This window comes from Bos grunniens, chromosome 8, assembly GCF_055505025.1.
Source record: "Bos grunniens cultivar Pamir isolate PY7600 chromosome 8, Bosgru_T2T1.0, whole genome shotgun sequence".
Taxonomy (NCBI): Eukaryota; Metazoa; Chordata; class Mammalia; order Artiodactyla; family Bovidae; genus Bos; species Bos grunniens.
This window is the reverse complement of record NC_141172.1, coordinates 98,183,243-98,207,249: the sequence shown is the minus strand read 5'-3', so window position 1 is coordinate 98,207,249 and position 24,007 is coordinate 98,183,243. Positions and strand designations below refer to the sequence as shown.

At 41.8% G+C, this 24,007-nt stretch overlaps 2 protein-coding genes across 5 annotated transcripts in view; both read left to right on the top strand.

The window, feature by feature from the left end:
* TMEM245 (transmembrane protein 245) overlaps positions 1-6,754 on the top strand; it is an 83,571-nt gene extending 76,817 nt beyond the window's left edge. For all 4 annotated transcript variants that reach the window (XR_015132095.1, XR_015132094.1, XM_086315869.1 and 1 more), the window contains one exon: positions 845-6,754. Coding sequence is in view for 2 of the 4 variants with exons in the window: in XM_086315869.1 (XP_086171995.1) it covers positions 845-890 (46 nt within the window). In the remaining 2 variants the exon portion in view is untranslated. The remainder of the gene's footprint in view (positions 1-844) is intronic.
* The window catches only part of CTNNAL1 (catenin alpha like 1), a 58,693-nt gene continuing 40,049 nt past the window's right edge, over positions 5,364-24,007 (top strand). The window contains exons 1-4 of the mRNA XM_086414130.1: positions 5,364-5,389; positions 7,190-7,608; positions 16,396-16,460; positions 16,774-16,963. Of these exons, the coding sequence (XP_086270256.1) occupies positions 5,364-5,389; positions 7,190-7,608; positions 16,396-16,460; positions 16,774-16,963 (700 nt within the window). The remainder of the gene's footprint in view (positions 5,390-7,189; positions 7,609-16,395; positions 16,461-16,773; positions 16,964-24,007) is intronic.

The window sequence follows — 24,007 nt, the reverse complement described above, 5'->3', positions numbered from 1 at the left end:
ATGTTCTGTCCACCTTGGTGTGGGGTCTTTTCATCTAAGATGAATGCTTGTTCATTGATGAACTTTGACCTGGCCATTTGGCTGCCAACAAAGATGCAGACCTGGCTGGATAAATTATGTAGCAAAGGCCAGCTAGCTACTACAGTCCTAAGTTAGGCCCCAATACAGCAGACCCCCTCCATCCAACCCAGTTATTACCTGCCAGTTAGCCACATTCACTTGGCTTGTTTGATGTAGGTCAGAAACAGTATAAGTTCACAGTCATTTGATGAAAAGCCCTATCCCATTTCTCCTGCCCTGAACCACAACACTCAGAGCTGGGACATTGCTGGATCAGTTCTCCTATTTTGCAATAAAAGTTATCCAGTTAGCATTTAATCTTCAGTCTCTTACTGTTTTTCTCTTTAACATCATTGTGTCTACTTTCCAGTCAGCACGAAGGGGGAAAGGTCAGAAAAGATCACCTTTCTCTTTTAAGGACATTGCCCAGAAGTCACTCAACACTTCTACTTACATCTCACTGGCCAGATGTTAGTCACATGGTCATTAGTTTCAAGAGAGTCTAGGGAAACAGTCTTTTGGATAGACCTTCCAAAAAAAAACTAGAGTTCTTGTTGCTGCAGGTTGATAAACAACTATCAGACTTCGAAACAATACTCAGTGAAAATACTAAGAAAAAAAAACAGTGACTACATAATGGCACCAAGGCTCTCAACTTATAAGAATATTATATGACAGTGAATTACTGGTTAGATGCTATTTTTCTTTTCTAAGTATCTCTGTGGTTCTATTTTCCCCCTTTTCCTAAAAGCAAAACTAATCATCCTGTCTTTTTTTCTTAAAGGACTTTCCGTGACATTTCTGAAGACCTGAAACCTTCTGTAGACTGACTTGGTTTCCAAGTGCAGTGATTTCTGTAAGGAAATTCAACCTTGACTGTGAGTTCAGCTCAGCTGTGGCCTCCTGTCTGTTCAGCCGCGCCTGGCAAACAGAGCCCAGGACGAGACGCAGGAGCCTCCTGGCCTTCTGTACAGAACGCCTGGACAAGAGAGGACTGGCTGTGGGCTGCTTTGCATTTTGAAGCACAGCTTTAGAGCTCAGAAATGTGGTTTACTCACTTAAGTGTTGCTAAGATGGCTTGAAAAGTTTCAGTTTATACACTGGTATTGTGGCTTGAAATTTTCCCACTTTGGTTATGTATATTATAATACGTATTTATAACTTTTTTTTTTAAGAGCCGTAAACTACCTGCTGTATATAGTGTGATTTTCTCCTGTTTTAAGAAATCTGTCCTTAAACTTTTCTACAACAGTCACTTTTCAATGAAGAGGGCTTTCACTTTTGAGAATGTAGTGGCTTGAGCAGGAAAAATGAGTCTTCTCCCTTCTTCCACAATGTATGGTCCTCTTATAAGAAAGATCAAATCTTCAGTGTAATGGTGGGTGGCTTATTTGAAGTTCAGTTAGTTGTATGTTGCAACCATAGGAGAAGAAAGACTGAAGCTCTTCCTCCCCCTCTCCCTCCATCCCCTATTACTCTATTGCCAAATTTCTAAACCTTGGCTGACCACACTGAAATTACTTAAGTATTAAGCTGCTATTAATGGTAACAATATGATAGAATTCATGTTGTGATTTTTTTTTTTCTTTCCAAATGTTTTAAGTAAAAAAAAAATCTCAGGGGCAGCAGTGTTCTGATTTGTGAAATGTCTCTGTTTTACTCTTTAGAATTTGGCCAGTTAGTTACTTACTAGGGTAAAGTTTTGTATCGGTGAGCACAGTGCCTTGCACACAGACTCTAGATGAATGCTTGTTGAATTAAATCATGACTTTTTAAATATTTCAGATATCACAATAACCAGCATACTGCTCTACCTTTTACAAAATCTTTTTGCACATATCATTTCACAGTCACTTCACATCAGCTTTCATACAGCTTCATATTATTTTGTATTTCACACAGATGGAGAAGCTAAGGTTCAGAATAGTGACCAACTCCAAGTCATAAAGTTTAGTAAAATTTGACCTCAGATCTTTCTTACTCCACAGTCTGCCAACCTTGCTATACTCCAATGACTCTTTTAGTATCTTTTTTTAATATAAATTTATTTATTTTAATTGGAGGCTAACTACTTTACAATATTCTCTTTTAGTATCTTGACACAGTTTTTCCAGTGCTTTGAGGTAGAGTCATGTCCTGTTCTATGGCATAGACTGCAGTTAATGACAGGGCCAGGACTAGAACCCAGCTTTTACCTTTGTGCCCTTTCCCCTTTGTAAAACAACCTTCAGCCTCTTTCTCTGTCCCCAAGGGAGTATGCAGTATGGAGGAGAGAAGATTCTTAAGTAACAAAGATTTCCTTTTTGGGAAAAACATTTAAAAGTAGAAATCCTTTTTTCTAAAACTTCATTTTCTCATTAAGAAGCATCAGTTCAGTTCAGTTCAGTCGCTCAGTTGTGTCCGACTCTTTGCGACCCCATGAATCACAGCACGCCGGGCCTCCCTGTCCATCACCAACTCCCAGAGTTCACTCAGACTCACTCAGACTCGATGACTCAGTCCATTGAGTCAGTGATGCCATCCAACCATCTCATCCTCTGTTGTCCCTTTCTCCTCCTGCCCCCAATCCCTCCCAGCATCAGAGTCTTTTCCAAGGAGTCAACTCTTCGCATGAGGTGGCCAAAGTACTGGAGTTTCAGCTTTAGCATCATTCCTTCCAAAGAAATCCCAGGGCTGATCTCCTTCAGAATGGACTGGTTGGATCTCCTTGCAGTCCAAGGGACTCTCAAGAGTCTTCTCCAACATCACAGTTCAAAAGCATCAATTCTTTGGCGCTCAGCTTTCTTCACAGTCCTGCTCTCACATCCATACATGACCACAGGAAAAACCATAGCCTTGACTAGACGGACCTTAATTACATTAAATTTATTCTGATATTACTTAAGAAAAACTTGGTCTAGAAAAGAGGCTACTGTGAGGTCTTTGTTTATACAATAAACTATATGCAGATCTCTTATATTTCCTATGAATCCTTCAACAGTTACAGTCTGATAGTCCACCAAGTGCTACATTGGGCATTAATTAACTCATTCTTTCCTTTAATCACTTGTTCAGTCATTCATTCTGTAAAGCATTGATTGAGAGTTTCCCAAACTGTGGGTTCCATGCTGGGCACTATACAGGGTGCTGTAGGGGATAACTCATAAGAAGGCCTTCTCTTACCTTAAATCTTAGCCATATTATGTGTATTGCTAAAATTAAAAATGTTGCATTAAAAGTTTTAAGAAAGAAATCAGGTTTGTTTTTGTTAATGATGTAACGATAAGTTTACAGCTGTGATTAGCACATATTTATAAAAGGTAAATATTATGCACAGTGAGTTAGTGTGCATATACAAATTATGTTCCTCCAAAGTGTTTTTAGCTCTATAAAGTGAAATGGTAAACATATAAACTTGAGGTTAATATATGGTTCTTCCTGGTCATAATTGTTAGTATGAATACTAGGTTTTTAGAGGGGGACTCTGAGCCCTAAGAGAAGAGTTTAGAGCTGTCAAAGTTGGTTCTGATGTAGTATCTCCCTGAAATATCAAGAGCTGAGGTGCCCCAGACTACTACCCAGTCGTATCAGGAAACTTGAACTGTCCCAGTGCTCCAGCAAGACGATCTCAGCATTTGACCCAGAAAGAGAACGTTTCCCTAAAAACAGATAATTGATGAAGTATAAGTAGCTTCAGTAAAAACTAAGTACAGAAATCCTATCACAGTGTTCTGCATTTTATCGCTTTATTAAAGATAAGTTTGAAGGTCACACTCACTACTCAACTGTAAACTGAATGGAGGGGAAAAAAGCTCCCCACACAGTATGCGCCTCTCTTTTCTGAGAGAGAACGGGGCATAGGATTTTCAGCATAAACCCATGCCATGTAAGTCCAGCATCAGTTCCAAAATTTCTATCACACTCTGTTTCTGGAAGTGATCTCTGCCAGACTGCCTTAGATACCAGTTTTATTTATTTTTAAGTTTGCAGGAATTCTTAACACCCATTTCCATTAAAGGTGGTTAGCTGGCAGAGTTTTCCCTTGACTTTTGAGACTGATGCAGATTGACTCTTGATACCCAAGAAGCGTTATTTAAACAAACTGAGTAGCTTTGGAAATAGCAGTTTATTCCACTTGGAGGGCTTGCAGATGAGGTCCTCTGGCTAACCTTGGTCTTAATAAGAACCCGCTGTGACCCCTCTGGACTTTCTAGTACCTCTGGTTCCACTTTGGTTGTATTCAGCGTTGCAGAATGTGTCACTACTGAGCCAGATTTACTCAGAAATTCAGGCCATGAGGGGTTAGCCTAGAGCAAAGTAATTTCAGGTGAGCTCACCAGAGCTTTCAACCTCAAGGTTTATAGGAAACTGCGGTCTCCATTAAGGGTATTCCAAGATCCTTATAAAAGTATTAGAGTAGGCATTTTGCAGTAGAAATAGCCCCTGGCAACATAGTTCCAAATGTTAGTTCCAGCCAAAGACAAGTATTTTTTTGTTTTTATGTATTTCTTGTCTTTGCATATTTTGCCATCAAAATATATTCATTTCATTAACTTATGCACACATGCATGCTAAGTCACTTCAGTCATGTCTGACTGTTTGCGACCCCATGGACTGTAGCCTGCCAGCCTCCTCTGTCCATGGAATTCTCCAGGCAAGAATACTGGAGTGAGTTGCCATTTCCTCTTCCAGGGGATCTTCCTGACCCAGGGATGGAACCTGAGTATCCTGCATCTCCTGTATGGTCAGGAAGATTCTTTACTGCTAGCGCCACCTGGGAAGCCCCAAGAGTTCAGTTCAGTTCACTTCAGTCTCTCAGTTGTATCCAACTCTTTGCGACCCCATGAATCACAGCACACCAGGCCTCCCTGTCCAGTGTTCAGTAATTATTTTTCAAAATCTCATTTTATTTGGAAATGACCTAGCTAGTCAATAAACTTTCATCACTTAGTTTAGTTACTCCAATCTGGAGAGACTATTTTAGATAGACATCCCTACTAAACTATAATTATTCTTAATAGAGTTTGTCTGAAAGCTCGTCTCATTTATATTTTTCTTTTTTAAAGTTTCTTCACTTGAGTTACTTTCCTTGTTGACAAATTTTGCTTACATTAACTTAAGATCTGCAAAAATAATACTCATGCTATATGAAACCACTAAACAGTTAATTTTTGTGGTAGTTTAAGAGAATTATAAACCAACATGTTCTGTCTGCCTTCTGGAGTCATAGAAATTCTGTGCTAGAATAGGCCTTGTATAATTAGGTGATCCTGTCATTTAACAGAGAAGGAAACAAGTCCATAGGTTGAAGTGTCTTTTCTAACATGGCGCCCGTCAGTGACAATTCGGAGTAGAGTCAGTTCTTTTTTCTCTCAGTCCACTGTTCTACTTCTCTTCCCTTTCCCTCCTAGTTGAGTTGTTGTTGTTCCGTCGCTAAGTCGTGTCTGACTCTTTGCGACCCCATGCAGCTTGCCAATTTTGGGAAAAATGTGTTCCTTATAGCAGTAGTTCCAAAGAATGTTGTTAGATGTTCTAAGTGAATGAAAGTGTATATGGAGTTGGGGGAAGGGACTCTATGGTCAGTTAAAACTGAGGAATGCTGAGTTTGTTTCCTTTCTGAAGTAGGACTTCGAAGAGTTTTTAACATGCTATTATATATTGTGGATTTACAAGAGGGGACAAAGACTCTGTTTACGAGACTTATTTGACCTTAAACTATATCTTCATCCTCTTTTTTTCAGAGCATCTCAAAGGACTTGGGGTCCTTTGGGAAACATGGCTTTCAAATAAAAATTTACAGCTCTTTTAGAAGACATCTGTAATAGAATTCGAATGGCAGGCTCATCTACCATGTAAACTGTAATATATCTCAAAGTTTAGTGAAATACCAGAAAAAAACTGTATTTGCCATTCAGAGCTATACATCAAGTATAGAGATTCTTTTCCACCTATGGTGTGTAAAGTCAGTATTTGTGTTTTACTTTTGAAAGTTTTTCAAAGATCAGTTAGAGTGCAAATGCAGTGGTGATATGTTGACATGACATTTTAATAACGCTTTTGTATTGTACTTTATAGGTTTCAGACTGCTTTCATAACAGCCCTGTGAGATAGGCAGGTATCAAGTATTATCAGATCAAAGCTCAGAAAGGTTTTTTGTGATCTTTCCCTTAAGTTTATACCACAAAATGATGGAGCCAGAATTCAGTTGCAGAAATTCTGACTCCAAGTCCAGAGTTCTTTACTCCACACCTGGTTTCTTACTTTTTATTCTAGCTTTATATTTTACTCTGAAAGCTGTGGTAGCAAATTTAAAACATTGTTTTGGCTTATTATCAAATACTGTTTTTAATGGCAGTGACTCAGAAAATGTAACTCCAATTGTAATTATTCCAAAGAAGACCCTTCTTTTGTGCTTTGCAGTGCCACTTGTCTAGGTGATGGGAGTATATTTCAAGTACCATTTGATTTTGAAGCCACGATTGGATATATAGTTGTTATTGCTCATGTAACTTGTGGAAAATGTATCATCTCTGCATTCTCAGGCAAAGTAGAGATGGTTTGAAAGTAAAAAAGATTATTCAGATATAACCATGTGTCTTTATTCTCACAAATGCTGTTTCTTAGCTTTAACTTGCTTTGACAACCTACTGATGTAACATCTTTGTAAATGTAAAAATATTTATATTTTGAAATAAAATTACTAGTGTTGAATGAATCAAGTGGTAAACTTAGTCTCTGTTGAGAAATTTGATCTTCAGTGAAGTCAAACTTTAATGAATACATCTGTCCATCTCTTATGTCTTATATCTTGCCTTTCCTTTGGCACCAGTGCGTACAATGAATTTTTATGGAACATGGACAATTTACATAAGGGGAGATGTGTTTGTGAAAGCTCCAGAAAGACTGTAACCTGTAGAAGTCCTTAGGGTAGAAGCCCGTCCCTACAGGCTTGACTCCTGTCCTGGCCTACCAGTTATTAATAGTTTCAATCCCAGCGCAGTTTCCAGGAATCCTGGGGAATTCGGATTTAGGAAGAGTCACTTCTCCGGAGAAGGACAGGTAGCTTCGCTGAGCATGGATGTCCTTGCTCTGGTAAGAGGCCACATGTTCGTGGGAGGCCCTCAGGTATCCCGTGCCTCTGATTTGGCAGGAGCGAGACTTGTGCGGAACCCACTGAAGAAGGATGTGGGAAACAGGGTGGGTGGAATGGGGGCAGAGGGGCGGGGCCCGGGCTGGGGGGCGGGGCTGCAAGGCGGACCCCAGGCCGGAGCGCGTGGAGGCGGGGTGGGCGGGGTCTTCCGGGGGCGGGGTCTCGGGCGGCGCGGGTGCCTTACAGCTGCGGCGGGCAGGCAGGCAGGCTGGCTGGCGGGAGGCGGCGGGCCCGTAGCGGCGCAGTGTCCCGGCTGCGCGACGGGCTGAGTAAAGGCCATGGCCGCCTCTCCGAGCCCCGCAGGCGGTGGCGGCGCCGGGGCAGCGCACGGCTCCGGCCCATCGAGCTTCGCCTTCGACTCCGGACTCGAGATCAAAACTCGCTCGGTGGAGCAGACGCTGCTGCCGCTGGTTTCTCAGGTAAAGCGGCGCGCGCGGCCCCTGATCTTACCCCCCCGGCCGCGGCCCGCGATGGCGGCGGTCGCTCCCGGTGGGGGCCGGGCCGGGCCGGGCGGGAGGCAGCCGCTGCCCCACATTCCGTGCCGAGACTGCGGCGTCGGCGTCTGGTTGCCTTTCTGGGGCTTGAGGACTGGCCTTCGTTGAGGCGGAGGGAGTCTGGACCATCCGAAATCCGGCTTCGGGGCGGGGAGACCTGTGCGGACCGGAGTCCGGCCGCAGGTGCGCCGCCAGGCTTCCCTACCCGAACCGCCCCGAGACTGCGACTCCGGCGGCCCCCGGCCCTGCTCCCGGGGAGCGGAGGGGACCCCCGCGGGTGCTCCGCTGGCGCTCAGGGGCCCTCCTCGCGGCCGTCACACCTTTGCATCTCCAGTCCCAACCCGGACTGTAGCCAGTCTGGCTGGCGCGTGCCTCCGAGTCCAGCGTGCTCTCTCCCCTAGGCCTTTGTCCCTTCCCCGGATCGTGTGTAAGTCTGCTCCCCAGTCGCCCATTTACCCCGGGCCACCCTTCCCCTTAACCTGCCTGCTCACTTTAATTGGCTTTTGCCCTGCCTCGGAAGGGTGAAGTGGAGGACCGCCTGATAGTTAATCCGGGTACACATCTTTTTGCCAAATCCCATTTGGGATGTATGGTTTATTGAATTTACCGGTCACAACAGAAGTCTGGAATCAGCTAATTGACGCGCTTAGCTTTAGAGAATTTTTTGTTACTGAGAGCCTACTTATACGAACCCTCGGGGCTAGAATTCCTCAGCTAGGTCTGTTATGTGCCAAGCACTGTGGGCAGTGAAAAATTCTGTGCCTTAAGGAGCTCGTTGAATGTGTGACTCACAACTCCTTTGTAACGTCTTGATGATTCACATTCATATTGCCAAGATTTTCAAGGTAGAAGGAATCTTAAAAGTTATCTGACTCTGAATTTTAAAAAATTCTCTCTTACAGCATCCTTGACATCTGGTCACCAGGGCCCTGCTTAAACATGCTCAGTGATTGGGCCTGTAGCTTGTCCATAGGATTTTCAATAATCCATCCCAGCCTGCAAATATTTGATAACAGTAGTCACACATGTCCCATATTTCTGTTATGCTGATTAAATAAACAGCCCCATTTTCTTCACCTGTGCTTATTTTAGCCTGGCTAACAGAACAGTGAATAACCTTGATGCTGTGTGTGGGCCTTCCCTTCATTGTTGGCCAGAAGCACTGACAGGTGGGATGAGTTGAGGATCAGTTAGTGATGTCTGCATTGCCCCCTCCTACAAAAGAATACCATTACCACCACCAACACAACCACAACAGAAAATGAGAAATACTGGAGTAGTTTTAAGAGAGAGTTAAGAGAGTGGTATTTTATCCATTTAATAATAATAATAATCCAGATAGAATGCTTACTATGGGTGAGACCGTGTTCTATGCACTTTACACTTACTAGCCCATTTAATTCTCATAAATCTTATAGGGGTAGATGTTTATTTTCATTATATGAAAGAGGAAGCTGAGGATAAGGGACTTGTGGGACTTTCACCCTGTAAATGTCCAACTGGGGTTTGCACCCTGACAGCCTGGCCCCAGAGTCTTAGCTACACCGTATTGTATTTGTTGTCTCTAGAGATTAGAACCAGGGTTCTTGCCTGGAGAATCCCAGGGACGGGGGAGCCTGGTGGGCTGCCATCTATGGGGTCGCACAGAGTCGGACATAACTAAAGCGACTTAGCAGCAGCAGCAGCAGCAGCAGAGATTAGAAGACGTGATGAGGTCAGCTAGTAGTAGGTCCAGATAAGAGAGTCACAATGGCAAAACAAGGTTGTTGTAATCTGGGGAAATGGTAACATTTCACACTATCACTGCTAAAAATGTATCCTACAAGTTCTGCATTGTGTAATTCAGGGGTAAGAGAGGGTGGAGAGAGTAGGAGAGTGGAGAAGGAAATGTGCATTGGCTGCTGAGAGTTAACTACAGGTCAATGCTAACTGGGGAAAATATGGGCATTTTTTTTTTGTTTTTCCTTCCCTGTTAAAGGCTAATTCAGGGCCATAGCTGAGGTTCTGCATCCCATATATTATGTGTCCACAGCTATATCTTTAGCATTATTATAACTGATGATTAACCGTGAAAGTGAAAGTCGCTCAGTAGTGTCTGACTCTTTGCGACCCCATGGACTATACAATCCATGGAATTCTCCAGGCCATAATACTGGAGTGGGTCGCCTTTCCCTTCTCCAGGGCATCTTCTTGACCCAGGAATCAAACTGGAATCTCCTGCATTGCAGGCGGAACTCAACAACAACAAAAAGTTAAATCTTGCTTAAAATCAAGAAATATCTATAGCATGGGCAAAACACTCACAAAGCAGAAGTGTGGAATGTGATTTAGAATGATTTTTATGTTTTAGTGAGTATTAGTGGATTCGAGTGAAGCTCTCTAGAAAACTCATGTCCAGGAGTCTCATCTTTCTAAGGATGCTGCATAATATTATTCAACTCATGTTTTACCACCGTATCCATTAGACTAGTTTAAGGTTTTTAGGCAAGCATTTGTTGTAAGCTTTCTAGTTACTACTCTTCGAGGGGCTTGTGGGAGATAGGACAGGTACAGAATAGCACGTGGCAAGTGTCAGATGAACATCATCAATAGTAAATGCTCTAAGAGCTCAGAGCAGGTGTGGATGAGTCAGCAGCGATACCCTAGAGGAGATAGGGTCTGAGGTGAGCAAGTAGGGCTATTCTTGTACAGTTGAGTCAGTTTTAAGCAGTTTCTACTCAGATCATTTAACCTCTTCTGGCTCTAAGTAAAAAGTTCTGGACTACTGGTCTTTTTCTAGGAATGTGAAGTTACATCAATATTAGACAAATGTACCTGTATAATTTTCCTCATCACATATTAGAAAAGATACTGTTCTTTTCAGTGGATGCAGGAAAAAAAGTGAAAGTGAAGTCGCTCTGTCATGTCCGACTCTTTGGGACCCTGTGGATTGTAGCCCGCCAGGCTCCTCTGTCCATGGAATTCTCCAGGCAAGAATACTGGAGTGGGTTGCCATTTCCTTCTCCAGGGGATCTTCCTGACCCAGGGATTGAACCTGGGTCTCCTGCATTGCAGGCAGACTCTTTACCCTTTGAGCCACCAGGGAAGTATTCGGTTAAATTCAACTCCTCATCGTGATAAAGAGCGCATAACAAACTAGTAATAGAAGTTGTTGTTCAGTCACTCAGTCGTGTCCAACTTGTGATCCCATGAACTGCAGCATGCCAGGCTTCCCTGTCCTTCACCATTTCCTGGAGCTTGCTCAAACTATGTCCATTGAGTCGGTGATGCCATCCAACCGTCTCATCCTCTGTTGTCCGCTTCTCCTCCTGCCTTTAATCTTTCCCAGCATCAGGGTCTTTTCTAAGGAGTTGGCTCTTCGCATCAGGTGCCAAAGTAATGTAGTTTCAGCATCAGTCCTTCCAATGAATATTCAGGGTTGATTTCCTTTAGGATTGACTGGTTTGATCTTGTAGTCCAAGGGACTCTAGAGTTTTCTCCAGCATCACAGCTCAAAAGCATCAATTCTTCCGCGTTTAGCCTTCCTTAGGGTCCAACTCTCATGTCCATATATGACTACTGGAAAAACCATAGCTTTGACTAGATGGATCTTTGTTGGCAATGTCTCTGCTTTTTAAAAAGCAATGTCTCTGCTTTTTAATATACTGTCTAGGTTTGTAATAGCTTTTCTTCCAAGGAGCAAGCGTCTTTTAATTTCATGGCTGCAGTCACCATCTGTAGCGATTTTGGAGCCCAAGAATATAAAGTCTATCACTATTTCCATTGTTTCTCCATCTGTTTAACGTCATAGCAACAAGTCAAATTTAAAATAAACATTTCCTTAGAGAAATGGAGTCTACAAATAAATTTTAAAAATTTAGAGGTTTAGTAAGTTCACTCAGTGTAAGAGTTTAAGTCAGTTGCACTTTGCTCTGCATTAATAACAGAAAAGTAGTCCTAAAAAATGATACCAGTTATAAATCAACTCATACTCCATTAAAAATTTGTTTAAATTTTTAAATACCAGTTAGAATAAAAATGAAAGCAAAATATGTGTATATATGTGTCTAGTAAAAGAGTTGCTAAGCTTTGTGGGGAATTTTATGAGAAGGCCAAAGTAGAGCTAAATAAATGGGAAAGAAGTACCATGTTCTTGGCTAGATTGACTTGATGTCATGGGCATATCGATTTTCCCTGTGCCAAGTCGCTTCAGTCATGTCAGACTCTTTGCAAACTCATGGACTGTAGCCCATCCAGCTCCTCTGTCCATAGGATTTCTCAAGTAAGAATATTGGAGTGGGTTGCCATTTCCTCCTCCAGGGGATCTTCCTGACCCAGAGATTGAACCTGAGTCTCCCGCATTGCAGGCAGATTCTTTACTATCTCAGCCAGCAGGGAAGCTCCCAATTTTCCCTATTGATATGTAAATTTAATGTGATTCCAATGAACATTTCATTGGAATTTTTTTAGTAGAATTTGATAAAAGTAATACTAAAATTTATATGAAAGAATATCAGAATACCAAGAATATCAGAATACCAAGAATATCAGAAGAGAAACAAGGTGGGTGGAGTTGCTCTACCAGATTTCAAGTCTTATAAAGCTAGAGTAATTAAGACAATGTGGGTTTAACAGAAATGGACAAAGAGCCTAGTGAAACGGAATAGAGAACTTAGGAACAATCACACATATATGGAAACTTGATAATTCACAGAATGGGCACTTCTTGTCAGTAGGAAAAGGAAGAATTTTTTTAAAAATGAGGATAATTGGTTATCTAAATAGAAACACATGATATTGCATCTCTGTCTCACAGTATATACAGAAACAGTTCCAAATGGATTAAAAATATCAATATGGAAGTAAAAACTTACTTTTAGGCAAAAAAAATTGGGCAATATTTTCCCCACCTCGGTGGGAAAGGAATTCTTAATAGACCGAAAGTGAAGATTAATATATTTGCTCCATTAAAATGAAGAATCTTTGTTCGTCAGAATTGAAAGGATAAGCCATAAAGCAAGAGAATATGATTGCAACAGAAATAACCACCAAATGATTGTAGCACCCAAAATAAATAAAGGACTCCAATGAATCAAAAATAAGATTACCCATTAAAAATTGGTAAAATAAATAGTCATGTTGTAGAAGAGGAAACAGATGGCTAACACATATGTGAAAAGATGCTCAACTTTATTAGAAACCAGTGAAGTACAAGTTAAAACCACAGTGAGCACAAGCATTGGAATGGGGAGCTAATGGAAATGTCAGCAGTACAACCATTTTGGAAAACAATTTGATGTAATATATTAAAGTTGACAGTGGGTATTACCTACGCCCAGTAATTTCGCTCTTAAATCCACACCCCAGGAGAAAATCCTGCACGTGTGTTAGAGACATAGTTTGGAATGTTGATAGTCAGTTTGCTTCTAATGGCTCCAAACTGAAAACTACCCAAACGTCTTTTAGCAGCAAAGCTGTTTAAATGAAGAGTGCTAGGTTCATAAAATGAGACACTGCTGCAGCGGTTAAATGGATGAGCCACGGCTATAATTATCAGTCTGGATGAATCTCCAATGTTAAGGAGAGAAAATTAAAAGGTTCAAAGCAGGCACAACAAAACCATGTATCATTTAAGGATATAACATAGGTGCAATCGTTATAATAAGGGGAGGATGAGCACAAAATTAGGACAGTGGTTTCTTTTGGCCGGTGAGGGGGTGATCTGGAAAGTGAGGGACCCATAGGGCACCTGGATTTTCAGAGGTGCTGGTAGTGCTTTCTGAAGGTTGGTGGTAGGTGTGTTTTGCCTTCCTGTCATTTCTTTAAATGATACAAATATCTGTTATATACACTCATTTGTTGTATGTTTTGTAATTCAGACAGTTTTTTTACATGCCCTGGGCTAAGTCCCAAGCACAGTTCCTGCAGAGCGGCACCCACCTTCTTTAATAATCACTTTATTCTTCCTGTCAAAACTCCCACTCCCAGTCTTACAATGCTTTTATCCAAGGAAGGGAAGAGGGAAATCTGCCACACAGCCCCACCCTAGCCTGGAATGTTATTCTACCACCCACCAGTCTTTTCCTGTCTTTGATAGATTTACTCTACTCACCATTACACAGAGGCTTGAAATCTCTAGGGTAGCTCCCCTGTCTTCTCGCTTCTCACTGCACTGTCCTGGAAGCTTTCAGGATCGATGGTCTCACCAAGTTGGAGATGCACTGAGTCCATATGGGGAGCTCTGCTGATCTGTGTATGTGAATATTGGTGTTTTTAATGCAAAGGTAAAACACAGAAATGGTGTATAAAGTGAGTGAAAGAGCCCCTTTTTCTCCTTTTAAAGACCTCAGCGTGATTCAGCGTGCTTTCTTCTATATTGGTTTCTATAGCAGATTAGTCAATTTTTATATGTAGTGATTTTGATTGTTTACTAGTGAGTTAAGCCCAGAGATGAACTTCTCTGTCCTGGGCTGACTCCCTTGTTTTTCAGGTCTCAAGGAATTAAGACTTTGTTCTGTTTTCTGGCCTACTGCCAGGCTTGTTTTTTTTTTTCCTTCCTGGATCTTCACCTCTTTTCTTATCTTCCCACAAAATAAACTAAGATAATCCATTTCAATCAAGAGATTAGTGTCAGTTATTCTAGAAAATAAGATAGCATCACAAACATGAGGAAAGAACAGAGATTCTAGAAATGTAAATTGGATAACATCTAATCATTATGTGGAAGTGTTAGTGACTCAGTCATGTCTGACTCTGTGACCCCATGGACTGTAGCCCACCAGGCTCCTCTGTCCATGGAGTTCTCCAGGCAAGATTACTGGAGTGGGTACCATTCCCTTCTCCAGGAGATCTTTCTGACCCTGGGATCCAACCCAGGTGTCCTGCATTGCAGGCAGTTTCCGGGTGGCTCACATGGTAAAGAATCTGCCTGCAACGCAGGAGACCCGGGTTGGATCCCTGAGTTGGGAAACTCCCCTGGAGGGGCATGGCTAACCACTCCAGCATTCTTGCCTCAAGTGTCCCATGGACAGAGGAGCTTGATGGGCTACAGTCCATGGGGTCGAAAAGTGTCAGACAGGACTGAAGTGACTTAGCATGCAGTCATTATGTAATGTTTACTAAACACCAGACACTCTTGTAAGCGTTTATTTACCATGTGGGTCTCTCCTCCATGATTTGGTAGCTGGTTTTCTTCCGCAGTGATTGATCCCAGAGAGAGAGAGAGAAATGTAAGTCACAATGTGTATTAATACTTACTCTCAGAGGCACATCCTTGCTTCTACTTTATTCTATTGGTTAGAGGTGGGTCACTAATTTCATCTCACTTAAGAGGAGAGAAATGAAGCTTGAAAGGAGAAATATTGAAGAACTGGAGCACACATTTTAAAACCACTAACCACAATCCTCAAAAATTGTTCAGTGACTTTCTGTCATGCACAGAGTCAAATACAAACTCTTTATTGCAATTCACAGCCTTGCAATAAAGGCTGGTCCCTGCCTACCTGTTGGATATTGGTTTTACACTTGTCCTCTTGCCCACTATTCTTTACCCACTTCTGGCCTTACTTTATTCTTTGGAAAAAAAAAAAAAAAGAACAGTCTCATACTGAAGGATGCCCCTTCTTTTCTTCCCTTATTTTTCTTAAACAGTTATTTCTTCTCCCTGCAACACTTTATCGCCTGATGTTTACTGGCCTCTCTACTTGATATCATTTAGATCACAGTTTAAATATCACTTCTTTGTAGAAGGAAGGTCAACTAATCTCAGGTAGCTACACAGATACTTTCTGTCACATTGTCTTATTTTAATGTTTTGCATAGCATTTACGTTAGCTTCTTTAACCCATTTGTGTGATTATTGTGTCTCCCCTCACTCCACTAGAATGTAAGCTCCATGAGATTGTGGGCCTTTCCTTTCTTGTTCATTGCTGTTTGATCACTGTCTAGGATTTTATTTGGCAAATGATAGGTGTTCAACAAATACATTGTGTACAATTGAATTATTGTTACCTGGTTAGACTGTAAACAGAATGAGGGCAGGATTGTGTTCGTCCTGCTCAGTGATGTATCCTCAGGATCTGGACTCTAGAACATTTTCAAAATTTGAAAAACAGTATGAGAGATGAGGAAATTTAGAGAGATTTTTAAGTAAATTTCCCTAGGTCATTTAGCTAGGAATGGCAGAGCCAAGCTTTAGGCCTAAAGCCAAGCTTTAAGGCCTTTCTGACTTAAAACTATTAATACCATAACACACAAAGTGCTTGCCACATAGTAGCTGATCAAAGAGCAAGCCTCTTCCTCTTAATTCTCTATTCTGACCTTTGTTAATGTATTATAGAAATCATTTCAAAGTTATACGCAGTGGACATGTACCATTTGGGATTTACATTTTTCATGTAACATTCTTTAAATATCTTTATATGTCAGTATAGTTCATGTACTAATTTTCCTGGACATTTTGAAGATTTATATTTGTTTCAAACAGCTTAACTTTTCACCTTTTATATTTTATTTCAGGGCCTGGAGTCAAGTGTTAAAGCTCTTGGTATTTTATTTACTTTGAGTCTACAACAAACCTTGGCGAACTATAAAACATAGATTACATTGGTCCTTCTCAAGTGTCTGGTTGTTTCCGTAGCATCTGTGGTTCACATAGCGTTTTGTACAGCCTACACGCTGCTAGGCAGCAGAGTGCAGCGCCTGGCGAACAACATGCTGTCTCTACTCTCACAGCAGCCCGAGTCACGGTCGAAGAATCTAGACCTGACGTGCTTTGGTTTCCTGTGGATTCTTTGAATGTAAGAATCCACCCTCTTCTACTTTTCTCCTGTCTTTATGATTTGTTGATCTGTCTGGAGGGTTTACAGAAATGTGTGCCCTGATAACCCCCTCAGGTAAATCTGGAGTTGTTAGTAAAGGAAACGTTGACCTCAGGAGAGATGCAAGGTGTTTGCTGCTTGTCTCTGGGTTGAAGCATTAAAGCTGTCAATTAATTGAGTTTATTAGGCTAGTGCAGTATGCTGGGCTTAATTTTCTTGGTCTTTGTGATATCGCTTTAAAAAAAGTACTGAGATAAACTTTAAGCAGTTTGCTTTTATCTTTTACTTTTAGATCACCACACTTATTAATCATAAAGATAATACCAAAAAGTCTGATAAAACTCTGCAAGCAATTCAGCGTGTAGGACAAGCCGTCAACTTGGCAGTTGGAAGATTTGTTAAAGTGGGGGAAGCTATAGCCAATGAAAACTGGGACTTGAAAGAAGAAATAAATATTGCCTGTATTGAAGCTAAACAAGCAGGTATGTTGAAGCCTGTTTATACCAATTTTATTGCTTTGGATATCATGACAAATGATTGTGTCGTGTTGAGTAAAGATGTGTACTGCCTTTTAACCTTTTAGTACAGATGTGTAGGTCATTAAAGCCCTGGATTAGCTTCCAGGAATATTGAATGTCTCTTGGATCAAGTCCTGAGTCTGCGTCGTGGACTGTCCTCACTGGGCAGGGCAGAAGCCCACGTGGACTGTCCTCACCGGGCGGGGCAGAAGCCCACCGCCCGTATGTACGTGTGCAGTCAGTCACATCCAGCTCTTTGCAGACCCGTGGACTGTAGCCCACCAGGTTCCTCTGTCTGTGGAATTTTCCAGGAAGAATACTGGAGTGGGTTGCCTACTCCAGGGGATCTTCCCGATCCAGGGATCAAACCCACATCCCTTGTGTCTCCTGCATTGGCAAGTGGTTTCTTTACCACCCTTGCCATCAGCCATTGAGCGTGAGAGGTGTAGAGAATGTGAGGCATAGACTCTGCCATCAAGGAGCATGGTAGCCTATTTACCACTATATGGAAAATGGAAAATAAAAGTAAGCACCTTCCTGTGTCTACAGGAGACAAATCTGATTTCAGATTTCCTGATGTCTCAGAAGTCTCTATAACTGGTGGCATAGAAGCTTGGGAGAACTGGGGAGTTTTGCTGCATACAAATAGTTTTGTTGAGTATCATTTATCCACTTATTCTTTAAATAAATATTTACTGAGTGCTGGCCATATGCCAGGCATTCTTCTAGACCAAAGGGATATAGCTACATAGAAGTCAATAAAAATCTGTCTTTATGGAGCTTGTATTCTATAGAGGGAGACACAAATAAATGAACAAATAGATAAGTGCCCAGTGGCAGGTAGTGATAGTTATGGAAAAGATAATAAGGCAGCATAAGGAATCAAGATTGCCGGGAGAAATATCAGTAACCTCAGATACGCAGATGACACCACCCTTATGGCAGAAAGTGAAGAGGAACTAAAGTGAAAGAGGAGAGTGAAAAAGCTGGCTTAAAGCTCAACATTCAGAAAACTAAGATCATGGCATCTGGTCTCATCATTTCATGGCAAATAGACGGGGAAACAGTGGAAAGAGTGTCAGACTTTATTTTTTGGGGCTCCAAAATCACTGCAGATGGTGATTGTAGCCATTAAATTTAAAGACACTCCTTGGAAGGAAAGTTGTGACCAACCTAGATAGCATATTGAAAAGCAGAGATATTACTTTGCCAACAAAGGTCTGTCTAGTCAAGGCTATGGTTTTTCCAGTGGTCATGTATGGATGTGAGAGTTGGACTGTGAAGAAAGCTCAGCGCCAAAGAATTGATGCTTTTGAACTGTGGTGTTGGAGAAGACTCTTGAGAGTCCCTTGGACTGCAAGGAGATCCAACCAGTCCATCCTAAAGGAGATCAGTCCTGGGTGTTCATTGGAAGGACTGATGCTGAAGCTGAAACCCCAGTACTTTGGCCACCTCATGCAAAGAGTTAACTCATTTGAAAAGACCCTGATGCTGGGAGGGATTGGGGTCAGGAGGAGAAGTGGACGACAGAGGATGAGATGACTGCATGGCATCACTGACTCAATGGATATGAGTTTGAGTGAATTCTGGGAGTCAGTGATGGACAGGGAGGCCTGGCATGCTGTGATTCATGGGGTTGCAAAGTGTCAGGCATGACTGAGCGACTGAACTGAACTGAAGGGTTAGGAGACCAAAGAAAGTTTCTTTTAGGAAGACCAGCAGGGTTTCTCAGTTGTGATGCTGTTTTAGGCTGGATAATTATTTGTTGGTAATTATTTGTTGGGGTTGGGGGCTGCCCTGTGCATTGTAGAATCCCCAGCCACTACCTATTGGATGTCAGAAAATCCCTTCTTCAGCCATTGAGGCAACCAAAAATGTCTCAACATTCCCAAATGTCCTTTGAGGGATCAAAATGGCCCTGAATTGAGAACTACTGAAATGAGAACTACTGAAACAGGGTGAGAGGAAATCTCTCTAAGGGAGTAACATAGGAGCAGAGACAGCACTGAAATGAGGACCCCAGCTATATTAGTATCTGGGGGAAGGACTTTCCTAACCAGGAGTAGAGTGAGAACAGGTATGACTTTCTAGGCAAAGATAGGTACTTTGGACTGTTTTCTCAGCATCTTGGGGCTAGTGGAAGGTTTGGTGCAGGGTAGTGACACAAATTCATTTATAGTTTTAAAGGATCCCTGGTGGCTTCTGTACAGAGAATAGATTTTAGGAGTTATGAGAGTGAAGCCAGAGACCAGTTAGGAGGCTGTGATAGATGATGGTGACTTAGGCCCAGTGATAGCATTTGAGGTGGTGCAAAGCAGTTGCATTTGGTTATGTTGGAAAGGTGGAGCTGGTAGGTTTTGCTGATAGTTTGGATGTGGGATGTGCTGCGATCCATGGGAAGAGGGGTCATGGACAACTCCAAGTTTGGCGGGTAGATGATGGCACTATTAATTGAGGTGGGTCCATTCTGAAAGAGATCAGCCCTGGGATTTCTTTGGAAGGAATGATGCTAAAGCTGAAACTCCAGTACTTTGGCCACCTCATGCGAAGAGTTGACTCATTGGAAAAGACTCTGATGCTGGGAGGGATTGGGGGCAAGAGGAGAAGGGGACGACAGAGGATGAGATGGCTGGATGGCATCACCGACTCGATGGACGTGAGTCTGAGTGAACTCCGGGAGTTGGTGATGGACAGGGAGGCCTGGCGTGCTGCAATTCATGGGGTCGCAAAGAGTCAGACACGACTGAGCGACTGAACTCTGAGGGAGAAGCAGGTATATTTGGAGTGTCATTGTGGGGGAACGGAGTGGGTGAGATAAAGGCAAGTAATGTGAAGGGGCCAGCCAGATGATACATGCCCGAATGGTACATGAATGGCTTCAGGTACTGTTCTGTACTTGATAGATTGAGGATTTGGGGCCAGATGAAAGACAGTAGTTTTATGTTAGAAATCTTTCTGGTTGCATGGGGGAAATGAACAAATGAGGGATGATTGAGAGAGGGTTGAGACTAAAGGCAGAGAGATTAATATGGAGTTGATAACGCTTTTCTGTTGTACCAGGCTGAATCAAGACAGTGTCTTAGGGGTATAAAAAGCAGAAAAAGTACACTAAATAGTCACTAGGTGATTAAATGATAGAATTTGGTTATTGATTAAAGCAAAGGGAGGATTCTGAGTTTGGGTTTCTAGTCACTCACTAGGATATGTCAATAGAATAGGAATGAGATGGCCTTAGTCTATTCATAATTTATGTTTTGCCTCATATTAAGAGAGATTTAAGGAAATTTCCTTGTGGTCCAGTGGGTAGGACTCATGCTTTCACTGCCATGGCCCAGGATCAATCCTTGATTGGGGAACTAAGATCCTGAAAGCTGTGAGGTTTAGCCAAAAAAAAAAAAGAGATGTAAAAGAGTTACAATTAAATATATGATTAATAAACCCATTAAAATAGGAGATGTATATAAGTGTACTAGAAATGAATTGGCCAACATTGTTACTCCAATTAAACATGAAATTTGTCTTTCTGCTTCCTGAAAAGCTAGACAAAAAATGTGGGAAAGAAATGGTTATTTAATTCTCATTGTTTGTCGGAAGGAAACAAACCAGCTCGTCAAGAGGAGAGAGGCTTTTTTCCAGGAACTAAATTGTATGGGCACTTACACAACAGACATTATTACATAATGCAATGGACAGTTCTTCACATTATTGTTTCTTAAGCGAATCCTTAATTAAAGCAAGAGTAAGGATTTTTAAATGAAACGGCAGTCCGAGTCCTCGCCTTATTGGCTTCCTAGCATGCCACTGTGCTCTAAGTGTTGGAGGAATGAGGACATGCACGCCTACCCCAGCTCCAGCAGACTGTGCAGCCCTGAAAGTCCTGTAAGCTGAGGAGCTCCGTGCAGGCATATTTGGGAAGCTGTCTGGTGTCATGGTCTCCACATGTTCTCTCTTACGTGCAGTGTCCTTTTCCTTCTTGAGAACTGCCTCTTAAAGTCACTCAGATAAAAGGATGAGAATGGTCATTTGAAAAACATAGTCTCAGTTTTCTCGTCTATAAAATGGGGATATTGTTAGTGTTTATAGAAGTGTTTTGATATAATGCATGTGTGCATTTGACACATAGAAAGTGCTCAGTAAATATTGGTTGTCATTGTAATTATTAGTGTTAACTTTTCTTGTGTTGAGCTTTTGCATTATAGTTTTGCTTTTTTCTAGTTTGGGGTATAATCGACATACAGCATTACACTAGTGTCAGGTATTCACTGTAATGATTTTTTCTTGTAGAGACCTTAAGATTTACTTTGTAACACCTTTCAAATATGCAATACAATATTATTAACTATGGATGCTAGTCTGTACATTTATATACCCATGTCTTATTTATTTTATAGCTAGAAGTTTATACCTTTTGACTCCACCCATTTCATCAACCCCTACCCCTCCCCCCACTGTTTTTACTTTTTACTTGGCTTCTAGTCAAGCTTTACATTTTCTATGGGTGCTCAATAAATATTTGTAGTTGACTGACTTCAGAGTTTTTGCTTTAAGACAAAACACTAACACATCTAACAAGTTAAAAAAAGTGACAACCATGAATCTATGGGGCAACTTTGTGCCTTTTCCAAGGAACTAATTTCAGAGTAGTCAATACTTGGAACAACTCTATAATGTTAAGGAAGCATTTAACTTTGTTGGTACAGCTAACCAAATGTTACCATCTTGCAAACTTCAGGCTGAATGCCTGAGGTTTAGTCAGAAAAAGGAAGGTTAAAAGATGCTATAATGCGCAAGCTCGTATATTTGATGATTGAGAACTGCTGGAAAAAGGAAAATTTTCCAGGGGTGCAGAGAAAACATTTTTATACTACTTGCTATTGCAAAGTGATACTGTCCCTCCAACTCCTTTTTCTGTACATTCAAGTTTAATTCTAGCCTTTCTTTTCTCTTTATATTTTGCTGTATAATCTTTGTTTTGGTTACCTATTGCGGTGTAACATATTAACCCAAACTTAGCAACTTAAAACCACAAACATCTCTTCCCTCACTAGTTTCTGAGGGTCAGAAATCAAGGAGTAGCTTAACCAGCTGGTTCTGGGTCTGTGTCTCTCATGAGATTGCACGCAGGGTGTTGGCTGGACCTGCAGTTGTCTTAGCATTTGGCTGGACTGCAGGATCTGCTTTCAAGCTCCGCCTCCTGATGATTGGCAGGCTTCACATTTTTGCCAACTGTTGACCAGAGGGCGCAGTTTCGCCCCATATGTACCTGTCTGTGGTAGTGGCTACATACAGCATGGTAACAGCTTTCCTCAGATGGGGAGAGAAACCAAGATATCAACCTCATCGTCTTTAACAACAAGACCTTGGCAATAACATACAATCACTTCTGCCATGCCAACCCTGGTACGACGAGGTAACACAAGGATGAAAATATCAGGAGGTGGGGACCATTGGGAGCCACCTTGGAGACTGGCTACCCCAGATTTCATCTGTTAGTGGAACTCCAGCTGTGGTCCTGATATGTAACCATTCCTTATGTAGTGGCTTATCTTTTGGGTTTTCCTGTGTCGTATCAGGTTCCTATTGTCTGAAACTAGATTTATCATCTCCCTTCCCATGCCCTACTGACTTTTTTAAGCGACTTGGGTTTACAACCTTGAAGCCATTTTTTTCACTTTTCCTTTCTGTCTTATCAGTTGTTAAGGTCCTGATTTTGTATTTTCTTAACTCAGTGTCTCTCAAATCGTCTTTTTTTTTTATATTCCTATGGCTGTCATCCTGGTAAGATCCTTACCACTTCACATCCACAATTAAGATAGCTGCGTGATTAGTAGCCTGGCTCTGAATCTCTCCTTTCCAGTCCATTTTATATGCTTCTATCTAATCTTCCTGAATCCTGACTTCATTACATCATACCTTGTGATATATCTGTTAAAATTCAGGTAATTTTTCTCGAGGTCCTTAACCTCTTGGGAGTATGTAATAGTATTGACAGGAGGGCTTATATGAGAAAAATTGATCCATTATGGACTCAGATTTATTTAGGACTTGAAAAATGATCTTGAACATTACAAGATGATGAAAAGCTTATTAAAAAAAATCTATTTAATTAAAAAGTAAGGTTTGAGAAACTACAGTTTGATTTGGGGGGATAAGAAATATTTGAATTGTTTTATTGATGGATAATTGCTACTACAGAAATTAAAATATTTTCATAGCAATAGTGAAGAAGAGACTTTTTCTAGAGGTGGGGAGTTGGTTTGATAGAATGGCTTATGCTGGGCATCATGAAAAGTGTATATTCAGACAGCACGCCTGAGGGCCAGCCTGGGACATGAGTTCTTAGGAGGAACAGTTTTGTTTTGCCACCAGAGCCCAGGCTGACCAGCAGATGAACTCGCTTATTGTTTCCCTCTGCCTACTGAGGGCTGATTTTTCTAGTTCCCCTTGTCACTGAGGATGCCTCCCGTTTGGTGCCCAAAACTTTGTCTTCTCTCCCTGGTTGTCTGGAAAAACCCTCGCCCCTTCAGATTGTGAAGACAGGCAGTGACGCCTTCTCCCCTGTAACCACCAAGCCCCCAATGTCTATTCCCTCAGTTCAGTTCAGTTTAGTCGCTCAGTCGTGTCCAACTCTTTGTGACCCCATGAACCACAGCATGTTGGGCCTCCCTGTCCATCACCAACTCCTGAAGTTTGCGCAAACTCATGTCCATTGAGTCGGTGATGGCATCCAACCACCTCTGTCCCCTCCCCCCTGGGCAAACCCTGGGCAGCTGTTTACTGCTCCGCTTTTAGGTTCTTTGGTTATTGGCTCTCGGGATCGCTCTCACTTAGTCTTTTAGAACAGGCTTTGGGGATCATGTAGTTTGCATACCACTGGAAACAAAAGTTATGATATTTTTCAAACTCGCTGAAGGCAACAGTTTTTCACAGTTCTTAGGAGTGTGCCATTGTTATGCCTTTAGGGATCCTTGTATGATAATCTTTGGGCTCATCAAGGAGCTATTTCTT